General features: G+C 37.8%; 1 protein-coding gene across 2 annotated transcripts in view; it reads left to right on the forward strand.

Annotated features, from left to right (window-relative positions):
• Window positions 1-10,261: 10,261 nt before the first annotated feature.
• Window positions 10,262-15,259, forward strand: part of LOC146522051 (uncharacterized) — a 34,109-nt gene continuing 29,111 nt past the window's right edge. For both annotated transcript variants that reach the window (XM_085149585.1, XM_085149589.1), the window contains exons 1-3: window positions 10,262-10,388; window positions 10,486-10,588; window positions 12,146-12,228. In XM_085149585.1, coding sequence (XP_085005711.1) covers window positions 10,355-10,388; window positions 10,486-10,588; window positions 12,146-12,228 — 220 coding nt within the window. In that variant the 5' untranslated portion in view covers window positions 10,262-10,354. The remainder of the gene's footprint in view (window positions 10,389-10,485; window positions 10,589-12,145; window positions 12,229-15,259) is intronic.

Genomic DNA, 15,259 nt, shown 5'->3' on the forward strand with positions numbered 1-15,259 from the left:
TGTCCTGCTGCATACACCGCTACAAGTTGAGGTAAGAAATATGAGAAGTAAAACCCTCTCAAGCGCTTTACTTGTTCTTTACAAATGCTTCATCATATTGCACTGTAAATGAAACATGCTCACTAGGTGTCCAGATCACAAGTGTGGCAGTCTTGAGCCCTGTGCAAAACATTGTAAGTTGCACTTGCATGTAATAGCCTCTGCTGCCAGTTTTCTGCAGCATCAGATCTCCATCTACCAGTTTCATATCGCTGCATTTCTGCGTGAGCTGCTCCGTGAGTGAAGGATAAGTCGGCACAGGACATTTTATTTCTAGAAGCACATCTGAGTCAATGACCCCGTCAGGACTCACATAGAGCCATGGCTCCTGGATGCTGATAACAACCATGTGAAGGATGTTCATACCCTGTTCTTTCAGCTGATTACAAGCTCTAACTTCATTTTCTTTACCATAGTTTGTTTCATAATTCCCACAAAAGGAAGGGTACATGTGCTCAGATAAAAATTTGTCATTTCTTGTGGTGGCACGTACTAGAACTTTTTTAGCAGAGCTTGCTGTAAGTCTGATTTTCCTACAGTTGTGCCACAAATCAGATGCACTTTGCTCTTTTGTTTCTTCTTGTAATTGTTCTGCTTGCTCTTCAGAAACTTGAATGTGTGCCTGGTAGAATGCCCTGCATGGATTACATCTTAGTTTGTAACTGTGTGCTTGGTGTGGCTGAAAAAATTGCTCATCAACTTTACTGAGTAACTTTACTGTTGCGGTGAGGACCTGCAGATGGCGAGGCATTGTAACACTTTCCAATTAATATGTTCTTGGCTTCACTGGTGCTTTGCTAACACTGTCAATAAAGTCTCGATGTGTAAGGTGATATGGTGTGTTAGGGAGAGTTTATGTCACACAGTCCGGGAGTTCACATCGTACTGCTGCTCTGCCCTGTGATGTCTGAAGTTTATCTGGCTTAGACGTTTAGGTTCAAGGTTCTTTGCTGTCCCTGCATTCCACCTGCGTTGCTCGTCTGTACATGCAAGCCCTGCCTTTCCACTGATCACAGCATTCTTCACTTGTAACAAACATTAATAGTTTTTTTTCTCACTGTCAATACTCAAGATTTAACATAATGAGGAAGTTTACACTAACAAAAACAGTACAGTGTCTGTTTATACCAGTGGTGGACAAAGGGTCGGTGTCCTGCATGTTATAGATATGACCCTGGGTCAATACACCTGAATCATATCCAAAACAGATATAAACACTGGCAAAGTCACCCATATTTTCCATTTCATATTAATAGTCAGCTACTTTTTGATGCAGAAGTATACATCCACAGTCTAATTTTTTTCAAAGTAGTGTGTGTACAAATATATATATATATATATATATAAACAAACATGTATTATACTACCCTGTGTCACTTCTTCTTATAACTATATTTTTTTTCTTGTCCTGTAAATTTGCCCTTAATTTGCAGTCTTTTATTTATTTTTTGGCTAGATGGCAGTAGCATGACTCCTTAATCACAGACTTTGACCAGTCCAGTGTTTCTGTTTCAGTGATTTAAACACTGTGATATCCAGAAAAGTGATATACCTTCCACAGAATAGCAGCCGCATGACTACATGATTTCCCTAATTTGGTGATACAAGAAAAGCCGACTGTCTCCACTACTCCACTTTCTCTTAGCATTACCCATGCTAAGTGTTTCGCTTGATTAATGCTCTGGCTTGGCTCTTCAGCTGCTTTAAGAAAAATAAAGTCGCCTTGTTTGTTGAGCAGTACTTTATCAATTTTGTTGCTGTGCAGGTATTTATACGCCTCGGTGCTCTTGTAATTATGTAATTCCTCGCCATCAACGCCTTCGGAAAATACAAGGTAATTAATAATGTCGATGTAGCTAACATCGGGCCATAGTTTCATGTCATCTACCCACTCCGTGAGAAGTGACGGGTGAGGCACTGCAACTGAACTGTCCTTGCTGCTTTTTAAAAAATTTCTACTGTGTATCCACCTTCGATGTGTTGCCATTTACACCAGGTAAAATAAACTGCAGTGAGAGAAATCTTTATCAACAGTGAAGGTGTAACCCCGCAACTGTCAACAACAGCGCAAGCGGAAGTAAAAAACCAGCTTCCGCTATGAATCGGGGTAATGGTGCGAACTCAGAAATACTGTGGATTGGTTTATCACATAGATAATAAACATCATCTTGCAAGCTTGCTCCTTTTGTGAACCACAACTGTTTTCCTGCCATATGTAAGTGGGCCTGCATGTCGGCCAATGCATCTTGTATAACAGGCAATGTCTGCTGGTGTTGCACTGCTAAAATGTGAACACCATGTGCTCCTAAAACTGTCTCTTTTGCAATTTTATCTGCAAAGGCATTCCCTAATACAACTGGATCTTTCCCTCGGGTGTGTGCTGCACATTTACAAACAGCAATTCTACTGTGCAATATTACTGCTTCCAGCAGATTTTGCAGGAGTTTGGCATGTTCTACAAGTTTCCCTGTCGAGGTTGTCATACCTCGTCTTGCCCACTGCGCTGCAAAGAAATGCAATGTAGCAAATGCATATCTTAGGATAGTAAGTTACTGGCTTCATTTTTGGGAAAAGTGCTGTTAGTTATTTCACAGTCACCTGGCATATGTGCTGTTCATAGAACCACAAGTCCATCGCTGAACTTCCTCCTGCCTGTCCGAGACAAAGGAATGTCTTTGATCCTATTGTTTGAACTAAGACTTACAAATTTAAGAAACACAATGACAACATTTAAAAATTTGACTTAACACATTCACCATTTACTCTGCTTTCAAGTGCCATTTTTATTGTGTGCACAATGCACCTGCACTTCAAGCTGCTCCTAAAGCTGTTGTTGCAGATTTAAAATGTACGGTTTCATTATGTGTCCGCCATTTCCACACAGTGAAAGACCAGAGGTCATATTGCAGAGTTCAGGTCTTTGTCATGTCCAGTAAGTGGTTGTATGCATGTGTTTACAAAAAAGTAATGAAAAAGTGTAGGAAGCATAAACATGTTCCCCAGATGGTATTGATGACATGTACAATCACGGCCTCAACCCCCTTGCAAATTGCACTGTTTATAGAATGTCATGTGACTGCAGTGTTTATTAATATAACCTGTTAAATAATTTGTTCACTGGACAGTCCTGCTATTCCTTAAGAAGATACATGCTGAGTCTTGATCAGAACCTCGTCAGCACAAACATGTCCTCCTTCATTTCTGCATTGTGCCTCATGTTTGGGAGCTACTACAATTTTAACATCCATTATCCAGCTGAGCTGACTTCCGCTCTGGAGGATTTTTAAAGGTGAGCAAATATGTCTTTCTTATTTCTCAGACCTGAGAATCTCGCGTTACAACAATTGTAAGTGAGACTCTGGGATCTGGAGTCTGGCTCTGAGGTGGCTGGAATCCAGGTTTGGCTCTGAGTCTTGGCCGGGTTTGGACCTGGATTCAGACTGTTTTTATAAAATGACAGTCTGAATCTGGGTCCAAGCCTGGCCAAGACTCGGGGCCACACCACGATTCAGCTGACGTCTGACAACCTATAACCTTTGCACTGGATTTTTAAAATGCAAAAGTGTGATTTATCACTGCAAAAGACACATGTAGTGAAAGGTGCCAATACTTTTGACCATGCAGTGTTAACTTCCCAAAGCATTTTAGTTATATCTTCTCTTGAATTTGGGGAAACCAATTGTTGTTGCAGTTTGGCCATGACTGTTTATGTGTACGTATATGCTTGTACTTATTTTTTAACTGTTCAATTAAAATGATTAATATGTTTTTCTATGATTTTATTCTACAGGTGTTTCTTCTCCATAAACCCAGAAAAAGGAACCAAAATAGAGAGCAAAAACTCAAAGCGTCTTTCCAACAAGAACCCTCGAGTCCACACCATGATTCAGGATCTCTCCAATCACAAGTGGTATTAAGCCTGAATATTGACTCTCTCTGTGGACTGGTAGATTTTACTTTGTTAAATCCACAATGTGTACTTTGAACCTTTTTCTGGTCAAGGGTCCGCCACCTGCTTGTTTCATGAAGATGTTCTTGCTTTGAAGGAATGTTCCACAGTTTGTTTGTTTTTTGTTTGTTTTTTACAGTACTGTTACTGCAGTGTTTATAGGTTTGTTTCCCCACAGGTGCTTTCCTGATGTTTTGTTAACTACGCATGTGTTTCCTATGACCAGGGCCATGGTTGTGGTGACAGCAGAGTGCATGTTGTGCGAAATGGTGATTACGGTATTTTTGGCACAATATGTCATTTTTGTTTTAAAGTCTTAACAGCTTACTTTGTAACTTTTTCTGGTAGAGGGTCTGCCATGTGCTTGTTTCATGAAGATGGTTCTTGCTTTGCAGGAATGTTCCACAGATTTATAGCATTTTGATTGAATTGTGTGACTGTTGTGCAAGTTGTTGTGTAAGTTGGAAAAATGCATCCAATTGTTGTCAATAATTTTTTTGATGGCGGCTGCAAAACAAATTTCCCAAAAGCGATATTTTTCTCACTAGTCTTTTCTCAAGATGTATTTTTGCATGTTTAGGTGTAGGCATAGCAGTAAGATGTTTGCATGTTTATGATTTAAACTTTTACATTAAAACATAAAAATACAGCATAGTAATATATTTTATGTAAAATATACAGAGCAGCTCCATTTAAAATGCACAGTTTCGCTGTTGTTTTACCAGTTCAAATTTGTTTGATATTTCCCAGGACAGAAAATATTCTATGAATATACAACAATTGTTGTGTGACATTAACTTCTTTTTTTGTAAATTTAACAGTTGTGAGTTTCATTCACTGCAAATCAGTTCACATATGTTGTATGTAAAGCTATCTACTGTGCTGCTGTATTTTTTACAAGAAGTGCCTGGTAACCCCAGCTGCCAACGTTTTCCTGTAAAAACAGCACTTTTTTTTAAAAAGTGTATGTATATAAATGATATTTGCCAATTATCGAAGATACTAAAGTTTGTAATATTTGCAGATGACACAAATATATTTAGTTCAGGTGAGGAATTGTCACAGGATTTGGAGATGATCACACAGTAATTAAAGATTTTAAAGAAGTGGTTTAATATAAATAAATTATCATTAAATCTAGTGAAAACCAAATGTATGTTATTTGGAAACCATAAGAAAAATATCGAAGTAGAAATATGTGTTGACAATGTATATTTAGAAAAAGTAAATGAAATTAAATTTCTTGGTGTGATCATTGACCACAGCCTCTGTTGGGAACCACACATTACTTATGTTAGGGGGAAATTGCCGTACTGGGGAAAACAAAGCAAATCTTGAATCAGAAAGCACTGCACATATTATACTGTGTCCTGCAGGTTTTTGATCTCACCTTGGGTCAACACACCTGAATCACATGATTAGTTCGTTACCAGGCCTCTGGAGAACTTCAGGACATGTTGAGGAGCTAATTTAGCCATTTAAATCAGCTGTGTTTGTTCAAGGACACATCTAAAACCTGCAGGGACACTGGGCCTCGAAACCTTAAGTTGCCCACCCCTGGTGTAATGGTCTGGGGAAACACATACAAAAGTAATACACAAACAATAACTATAATGCAGAAAAGGGCTATTAGATTAATAAATAATGCAGGGTACATTGACCATACAAATGCACTCTTTATCAAAATGCGAGACATTAAATTTCAAGATTTCAATATGAAGTTTAAAACAGCACAAATAATATATAAAGAAATAAATAAAATGCTACCAAAATAAATCTGTAAATTGTTTATAGAAAGAGAAGGTGGGTATAAATTAAGAGGGAAATGGGATTTAAAAATACAAAGTGCTAGAACAACATTAAAAAGTATGTCTATGTAACCAATATGTAACAAAACATATAAACAATGGGCAATTCAGAAGATTTCAGGAACAGCAGGAGCCTAGAGCATAGGAAACCACAATGAAAACACAACTAGAAACGATGAAGGAATGGTTCAGATGTATTAGAATTTGTGCACTGTATTGGATTTAACAATGATAACCAAAATTGTAACCAAAACAGATACCCAAAAGAAAAGAAAAGAAAAGAATGTCAGACTCAGGTCTTTAAAAGTGTCAATAGTAGTTTATTGGTGTGAGTTCAGTCCACAATCGATGTATGATTTGCACAGTTTTGTCCTACCACAATTCAGGCAACCAGACTTCAAGATTCAGTTCCATATGGGCTGTGGCTCGCCATCCATTGCAATGGAAGCTCATTCCACTTCTACAGATTTCCACAAAGTCTGTAATCCAAAGTTCTCCGTGGAGTCTCAGCTACTTTCTCCAAATCAAAATATCGAGTGAGGTCAGAATTACTACAAAGGAACATTGTCCACAACTATCCATAAACATTTCTCCTTAAGGAATAAAACATGAACAAAATCTGTTTCAATTTCAAGTTCTAGTTCTAATGTTGTACAACTAATCAAATTCAAAAGAGTTTTCATTACATGGCAATTTAGCTATCGCCAATCATGAAAGCATTTCACACTGCTCCTTTAAAGCAGCAGAATCAATATAGTTTCTTCATTGTTAAATAACAGAAGTGGTAAATAAAAATAAAACAAGAAAACATTTCAATACAACAGCTATACATACTGTTTTTCCTTAACCTAACAACAGCTAATAAGTTCTCAACTAACACTTAACAACGGGAGTGTGAGTTTAGTTAGTACCCGCTAGCAACCTGCACATTACCGTCACCATTAGCATTAGTTTTTGAAGCGAACAACGTTAACATTTTAGCATGCCAGTCAGCGATTATAAGAGTTCAGTTACTCACCAGTGCAAAGCACTTCGTATTCATAAAACTAGCTTTGGATATCCAAATCTGGAGGCTAATCAAGCAGACACCAACAGCAACCACGTTTTTCTTACAGGTACAGCTATGACGCGTGTGGTCTAAGCAGCCTTACCAGCGCAACCAAACGTGAAAATACAAGACGGAACAACAATTCCATTGGTTGAACTGACATTTGCATCCAGGTCAAAAAATAACCTTTGTAAATAAATAACAAAAATATTACAATTCCATTTTTTTATTTTTTTATTTCTCCAATTGTGAGTTTTTAACTGAACAGAGTAAAACCCATTTAATAATAATTACAATAAACAGTCTCTAATTGCATCTGTTTGCTAATAGTGGGAGTTAACTATGGAACAGTCTAATAGAAGAACTAAAAGAAAGTAACAACGTATGTAAGTTAAAAAAAATATATAAAATATATATATATAAGAATGATGTATGATCTGAATCAAAGTATGACTCCTGTTGTCGCTTAGTCTTTATGCAGCTCTGTTAAATAACATGTTGTTACTGTTGATGCGTCATAAAGATCAGGTGTACTGCAAACTGAAACTATGTTGCATGAAATGACCAGTTTTTCTAGTTTGGTGATGGAAACTTCCATGGAAAAATGTTTCCTTGGGTGACAACGCCCAGCATGATTAAAAGTACCTCTGATTCCCACACTGTATACCTGAAGACGTTGGCAGAACTTAAAATGATTTAAGGCAACTGATTACTTTAATTTTTTTTAATTTGATGAACTTAAAAGTTGGAGCTTATTAGAACTCCAAAATTTGGATTGCATTTGACTGTTACTTTTAACTAAAATGAAAATATAATGTTTAAAAATTAAATTAAAAAAATATAAGAATAAAGAAAACGAGGTGAACCCAGGATGGTAAATTAAGTGATGGTTGGTTGGTTTGTTTCAGTATTTGTGAATCTGCTAATTTACATATTCAGTCTTTAATTATATGAAAGAAAGTATAATATGATGGTTTTTGTTTTGTTATGTTTTGCTTTGGTCTTATTGTTTGTTTGTTTAATTTAAGACTAAAAGAAAGCTAAATGAATGAGATGTAAAATTTTGGGGGTTAGGGCCAAATAAGTGTATACTTCTGCCAACTCCTTTTCAAACAAAAGAATGGAATGATATCCCGAAATGATGGTGAATGTACACATTTGAAATAAAAATGAACTGAACTGAACTGATGTATGATCTGAATCAAAGTATGACTCCTGATGTATCTTATTCTTTATACAGCTCTGTTAAATAACATGTTGTTACTGTTGATGCATCACAAAGATCAGGTGTACTGCAAACTGAAACTATGCTGCATGAAATGACCAGTTTTTCTAGTTTGGTGATGTCGTCATTGTTGCTCTCTGTTTGTTTGTCAGCAGGGACCGCGAGAAAAGAGGAGAGGAATTTCGAGGGCTAATCACTAGTGATGGTAAATTTGATTCTTTTTACTGAATCGAGTTTTAATGAGTCACTCACCAAAGTGAATCGGGTTTTTTGAGTCATTTGATTCACTGAGTCAGTTGACCAGAGAGTGCAAAAAATTTACATTTTCACTCAAACTTAATTTGTTTCTCTTTTCATGTAAATCCCACTGCTAAGATGAATGATTCTAAAAAAACAACAACTATTTTATAGAGCAAAAAAGAGCAAAAACATTTCTAAAATTAAGCAATTTCCTATCAAAATTGCTTAATAAACATTTATTTTGTTTATTTGTATTTTATTAGTATTTTCCTTAAATGTGTTAAATATATATTTTCTCATCTAAATGTCCACTGAGCTGTGAGCCAGGGGGCGGTAATGCACCTTAACATTGGTTGCCAACCAAGAAGAAGAAGAAGCTGTGAGCCAGGAGGGAGGGGGTGAGTGAGTGATTCGTTCGCTCGCTCTATGATTCAGCACAGGAGGGAGGGGGTGAGCGAGTCCTGAGTGATTCGCTTACGATTCAGCACAGGAGGGAGGGGGTTAGTGAGTCCTGAGTGATTCGTTCGCTCTATGATTCAGCACAGGAGGTAGGGGGTGAGCGAGTCCTGAGTGATTCGCTTATGCTTACGATTCAGCACAGGAGGGAGGGGGTGAGTGAGTGAGTGATTCGTTCGCTCGCTCTATGATTCAGCACAGGAGGGAGGGGGTGAGCGAGTCCTGAGTGATTCGCTTACGCTTACGATTCAGCACAGGAGGGAGGGGGTTAGTGAGTCCTGAGTGATTCGTTCGCTCTATGATTCAACACAGGAGGGAGGGGGTGAGCGAGTCCTGAGTGATTTGCTTACGCTTACGATTCAGCACAGGAAGGGAGGGGGTGAGTAGCTCAAATGTGCTGTTAGCATGTTAGCGGAGCGATGCTACTGTGAACCAAGGAGCTATTTTCTTGATGTGAGCTTCTACTCTGGGTTTTTTCTTCCAGTTCAGAGCAGAAATGCTTTTGTTAAGAAACTGGCTGTTGTTTTTTCCCCCCCCACAATTTTAATTATAAGCTAGATATATTTCTACTAAGCGAATTAGTTTGCTAACAGAAACAGGGATGAGTCAGTGAGTCAGTTGGGCTTGTGAATCATGATTCACGAGTCTAGTTTGGTGTTTGAAACTTTCATGCGTGACAACGCCCAGCATAATTACAAATACCTCTGATTATCACACTGTAAACCCGAAGAAGTTGGCAGAACTTAAAATGAATTAAGGCAACTTGTTACTTTAATTTTTTTTAAGTTGATAAACCTAAAAGTTGGAGCTTATTAGAACTCCAAAATTTCAATTGTATTTGACCTGTAAGGATTAACTAAAATAAAAATACCTTCACTAATTAAATGAAAAATAAAATTAATAAGTAGGACTTAAAATTCTCATTCCTATCTCCCATGTGAATAATTTGGCATAATGTAAAAGAAAAGGAATGAGTACAACAGACTCATTTTCTCAGTTCAGTGAAACTCAATATTTAGTGTTGACTTTTGTGATCCTTTTTAATCAAACAGAAGTCAAAGATCTGGACAAAAACTCAAAAACACATCACACAAAACGTAAAAGAAAATTAATTGAATGTATAGGCATATATCATTTGTTCTTATGTACTAACATTGTTCTCAATTAAGTTTTTACAATACTTACGACACATACATCAGATGGAAGACATGTAGTTATTTGCATATTTCATTAATATAAAAGTCTGTGTAAAGACTGCTCAGGTCAGTATTTCTTTGTTTTAACATGTTGATAAAATCCCCAGTGCGTGTTTTACACCCAGAGGCTGTTTTATACGATTTATTATTTACCTAAATATTGTTAAGTGCCATACTCTTACGTCTGATGTCCAGATTCTAATATTTATGATTACCATTGAATGCATCATTTCACCAGGCGTGGCAACAAGTGAAAGAGAAACTAAGTTGATGTTATTTCTTTTAAAGCAGAGAGTGACCTTCAGTTAGCTTTCAGTTATCTGCGGAAATATATGTAACTGCATTGCTTGCTTTTGTTGTTTTACTTTGTAGAAAATCTGTGGTAGAATTGAAATGGCTTCTGAATCTTTTAATAGTATGTCAGCAGGTAAGAGACATATTGTGTGCTTTATTTGTATTTAACAGTGTTGGAACAAAAACACTTATACAATTTACTTTTTTTTTTTCTTTTTACCTACTTCTAGCCAACAAGCTTCATGGGTTTGTAAGCCAAGGAGCAAAGAATTTCTTGAACAGTGTGCTGCAGGTGCTGCTCAAGACCAGAGAGTTCAGTGAAGCTGTGACAAGGTTTGTTACAAAGCTTAAGTTATTGGGTGAATGCCGTGTGTTCCTGTTTCTCTTTGTACTTTATTCTTATTATTCTAGTTGCTACCACAGTTTTTTGGCCCCTAACTACTCCCGCAGTTTTTGAGCTATTTTCACGATTCAAATTTTAAAATATTCTGCTGTGTGCTATATTTTTTGGTGTTCATAACTTTTATACCTTTTTAAAACAGTAAGCTAGAAAAGCTGTCCGTTTCTCAGATGTCAAACTGTGAAAATGAAGCTGCATTTTCTCCCATCATATTTCCTAGAAGGATTTGCATAGAGACCTGGAAATTGCAGTGATCGTTGACTAAAGTCTGTTGATTGTTACAGAAAGAATGACATTGATAGCCCATGTACTTTTCGAGTTCTCAATGTTTTTCAACAGCAAGAAAAGGCAGTTTTTGCTTCTTATATATCCCCTTTATAGTGTGGTATTAACATGTAATTTGGCTCTCTGGGACAAGTCGCTGGTTTAGCTGACTAAGATGAGAAGGCGTCTTGAGAGCAGGAGGCGCAGAATTGAATCCTACCCATTATCTTTAACATTTTTTTAAACTATAAATTGTCAACACTTGAACACTCCCATGTCTGTTTTGATCAAATGCGCTCTGTAGCTAATTTCATTTCCAAGTTATCAGGATTTCTTTGCGGACACTCCTGCATGTCAGAAATACATTGCAGAAAGCCTGTTTGTCTGTGTACCATTCATGGTGCATCGGCTGCATCGGCTCCCTCTAGTGGTATGTGGGGACTATCCAAATTTTGCCTGAAATTTAAAATTTAGCGTGTCTTTACACTGTTACCACAATATAATAAACTCTACAGAATTGAAAATGTAATATGTTGTAGTCTGAAAGTTCCTGCAACTCCCAGTGAAGGAATTCTTACAAACCGACTTATACTTTTCTCTAGAGAAGCATTTCTTTGAAATTTTCAATCCTGTTTGCTGCTCTCTGTGTCTCATCCTAAGTGCAGAGGAGGGTTGCACCATGCACTTCTCAAGATACAGAATGTTTTAGCAGCAAGAAACAGCAGTATTCACCTCTTTTGGTATTTATAACTGTTATACTTTTTATGCATTTTTGCACCCATTGAAATGAATGGGAAACATCCCATAAACTGCTTAAACTTGCTTGCCTTTGAAGCTTAACTGCTTCCACATGCTTTCACCTATAAACACCATTCCACCTTTAAACTGTCCTACAGTTATTGTGCTCTTACTGTATATTTCAGCTTTATCATATGTTTTACCGTTTTTCTTAAATTACCTAAAATGTGGTTCAGCTCACTGCGAAAGCATCTGTTCTTAGAGGAGGTAGCATGAGTTCGAATCTTACCCGTGGCATCGTGTCTTCAGCACACAGTTCATCTTCTTTGGCTGCTGTCAGCGGACGATTACCTCTACACGGCATTCACCCTGCATTTTCCCAGGAAATGAAACTTTTTCTATTATAACATTTCTCTTTATTTGAAGTCAATGGATATTTCAGTAAATATGTTCACCACATGTGAATATATTGTGTTTAATTACTGTAGGAATCCCAGAGAAACGCACTGTGTTGAGAAGATAAATACAGCTCACACAAAGGAAATCACTTCAAATGTGGAGATCAGCAAAGGTACAGTAAACATTTTTACACACTGAAGGAATCTGTTCTTTGGAAAACTGGGTCAGTTTACTGGTTAAAGTACCATAGCTTAAAAATGGTAAATGGCCTGCATTTGTATAGACCCCAAAGCGCTTTACACTACATTCAGTCATTAAAATGATCTATAATCTACACATACTTTATATTTTCTTGTTTTTCACAGCACATGATATGTGTTCAATCCTATTAGAGCAATTGTATGATTAATATTGATCACCATTGTCCTCTATGTTAAAGCAACAAATGCGAGTGATGCTGAACATACTCAGTAAATTGAAATTGAAAATTAAAAGTATTTATTTAAATGATTAAATAAGATAGGTTGCTGCAGGTAAATGTAAATATAGTCATTTTCTGAAAATAAAAGAAGAGGAAGAATCCTTTTTTTCCCCCTGTCCTGTTCTGTTCGGCAGTGTGGCAATCATAATGGTTGTTTGAAGCCAAACAAAATGCCCACTAGTTGACCCTAATGGCTTTTGCTATATTTGTCCACTACATAGTCATACTTTATTAGATTTTTCTTAAGATTTTTTTTAGTTTGATTTATTGCAAGAATGGACGAAGCCATTCTTGTAATAACTCAAAAGAGAGGAACTCCTAAAAGGGGGAAACTAAGCAAATAAACACAAAAACAGGAAACATTAGAACAACACTAGAAAATCCTTGGAAAAATGGAAGAGATGTGGAGGTAACATGGAGGAAACGAAAGAACGCAATGACAACAGATAAAGGAAGACAAAGGACTAAATACTCAAATCATAATGAGGGGATGGGAACCAGGAGGGAAACACAGCTGGGGCTAATCACACACACGAGACAGAGAGGAAACAAAATGGAATCCCCCATTCCAGGCAAGTCCCCAAGGGAAAACAGTCCTCTGCAACTCATTGTTCATCATCAGGGCCTCACTCTTGCCCCACTTCACTTTGGCTGATGAAATCTCTCCAAAATAATTAATAATGTTTTCTAAAAATAATAATAATAATAATAATAATAATAATAATTTCACTTTGCTTGGTAGCCATTGTAACCACAGCATCTGCATCTGCATCTAATTTAAAAATAGAATTGCTGTGTGGAAATGTAATAACGAGTGAGACCTTGCCTGAGTTTGTGTAGAAATGTCTACTAATATTATAAAAATTTCTCCACACATCACACAGCTTATTAGCTTTTGTGAGACTTTGTAAGCTTTTCCTGGAAGCAGCATGGTGTTCTTGATTGTTTTTGTCCAAAGAAGGATTAGCAGTGCAATTAAGATCACGTTCAACAAATAGATATTCCTCGCCACTACAGTTCTGCTGCATCTGCATTTGGGTCTGTTTTCATGCACTGGCCCTTGCCACCATAACAAAAAATCTTCTTGACCACCTGCTGAAAAAGAAACAAGCAAAAACCAACAAAGGAGGGAATTCACAGGAACAACCTACCTATGCACAAGTAACAGTAAATAATAAATATTAAATGTACTGAGTAGTACACAATATTAATGACACCTGACATGTTTAAAGGCAGTAGCCGGCCAACATAGTTTGCATTTGTGAGTACCTGTTTGTATAACTGTGTGTGTGAGCATGCTTGTGTTCATAAGGTTTCTCCATTTAAGTATCTAATAGTACGTGTGGGGAGAAACAGCCCTACCCCCCAGGATATGAAGCAGGAATTGAGGAGACCCAGACATCCACAGGCTCCCCTGAACATGAGAGTGCCAGGAGGACCAATGCAGTGGCAATTGTGGCACCCACCTAGAAAAGAGCTGAGGAGAGCCCTGGATGGGGGTCACCCAGCAGCCACAGATAGATAGGCTTGCATACCTGGGGTGGCCTGAGATGTTATGAGAGAGGCAATGTCTAAGAATTGACCTGACACATAGACATAGACAAACAGGCAGACACAGACACAAGCATGCATTCCCTAACTCATGCGCACAATGACTGTGTGAGTGTACAAATACTCACACATTCATGGAGATATACAGAAATGAACACCATGCAAACACTCAAACTCCCCATAAATACTCTATACTCCCGGGTCCTGGCACCCACTCACCCAATTCAATTTGATTCAATTCAAGTTAATTTATACAGCGCCAAAGCACAACAACAGTCGCCTCAAGGCACTTTCTATTGTAAGGTAGATCATACAGAGAAAAACCCAACAATCATATAATCCCCTATGAGCAAGCACTCTGGCAACAGTGGGAAGGGAAAAACTCCCTTTTAACAGGAAGAAACCTCCCGCAGAACCAGGCTCAGGGAGGGGCGGCCATCTGCTGCGACCGGTTGGGGTGAGAGAAGTAAGACATGATAAAACACATGCTGTGGAAAAGAGCCTAAGATTAATAACACGTATGATTTAGTGCAGATAGGTCTATTAACACATAGTGAGAGAGAAAGGTGACTGAACCCACCAAAAGACTCAAGAGATGGTTTCCTTTGCTCCAGGGGTGGAGACAAGTAGACCACAGCAGCAGGGAAGTCCACCAGCCCAGACTCTGACCAGCTCCTCCTCCCGGCATCACAACCTCCCAGTCCCCACATGGCCAAACGAGAATGGGGGTGTGAGAAGACACCATACCTCACTCTGCCCACTCATATGTGTTGTTGATGCGTGCTGTTGTAAAGTGCATTTAAAACAGGGGAAGAGCATGGCGCAAACAACCCTGTGCCACATAACAGCTGGTGACAGCTCGGCCCCTTCCATGAACTCTTAATGTCTGCATGTGATTTAAAACTGAGAAATAGGCACAAGCACCAGAGATGCGGGTCAATAAAAAGACAAAAAATGACCTGTTTTATCTCATTTCTGTTATCTCTCAAACATTTTTAAAAAATGACACACTATCAAACAATTAAACAGCCATATGCAAGAATGAATAGTCAGAAAGTTACCCTGTGTGCAAAAGACACCTCTAATGGTTTCAAAGTGACTGTTCAGAGTAACATATTTCTGTGTTTACTTTCACTCAGATTCGATAACAAATGTTTAAAATCTTTCAAGT

This window comes from Neolamprologus multifasciatus, chromosome 3, assembly GCF_963576455.1.
Source record: "Neolamprologus multifasciatus chromosome 3, fNeoMul1.2, whole genome shotgun sequence".
In the NCBI taxonomy this organism is placed as follows: domain Eukaryota; kingdom Metazoa; phylum Chordata; class Actinopteri; order Cichliformes; family Cichlidae; genus Neolamprologus; species Neolamprologus multifasciatus.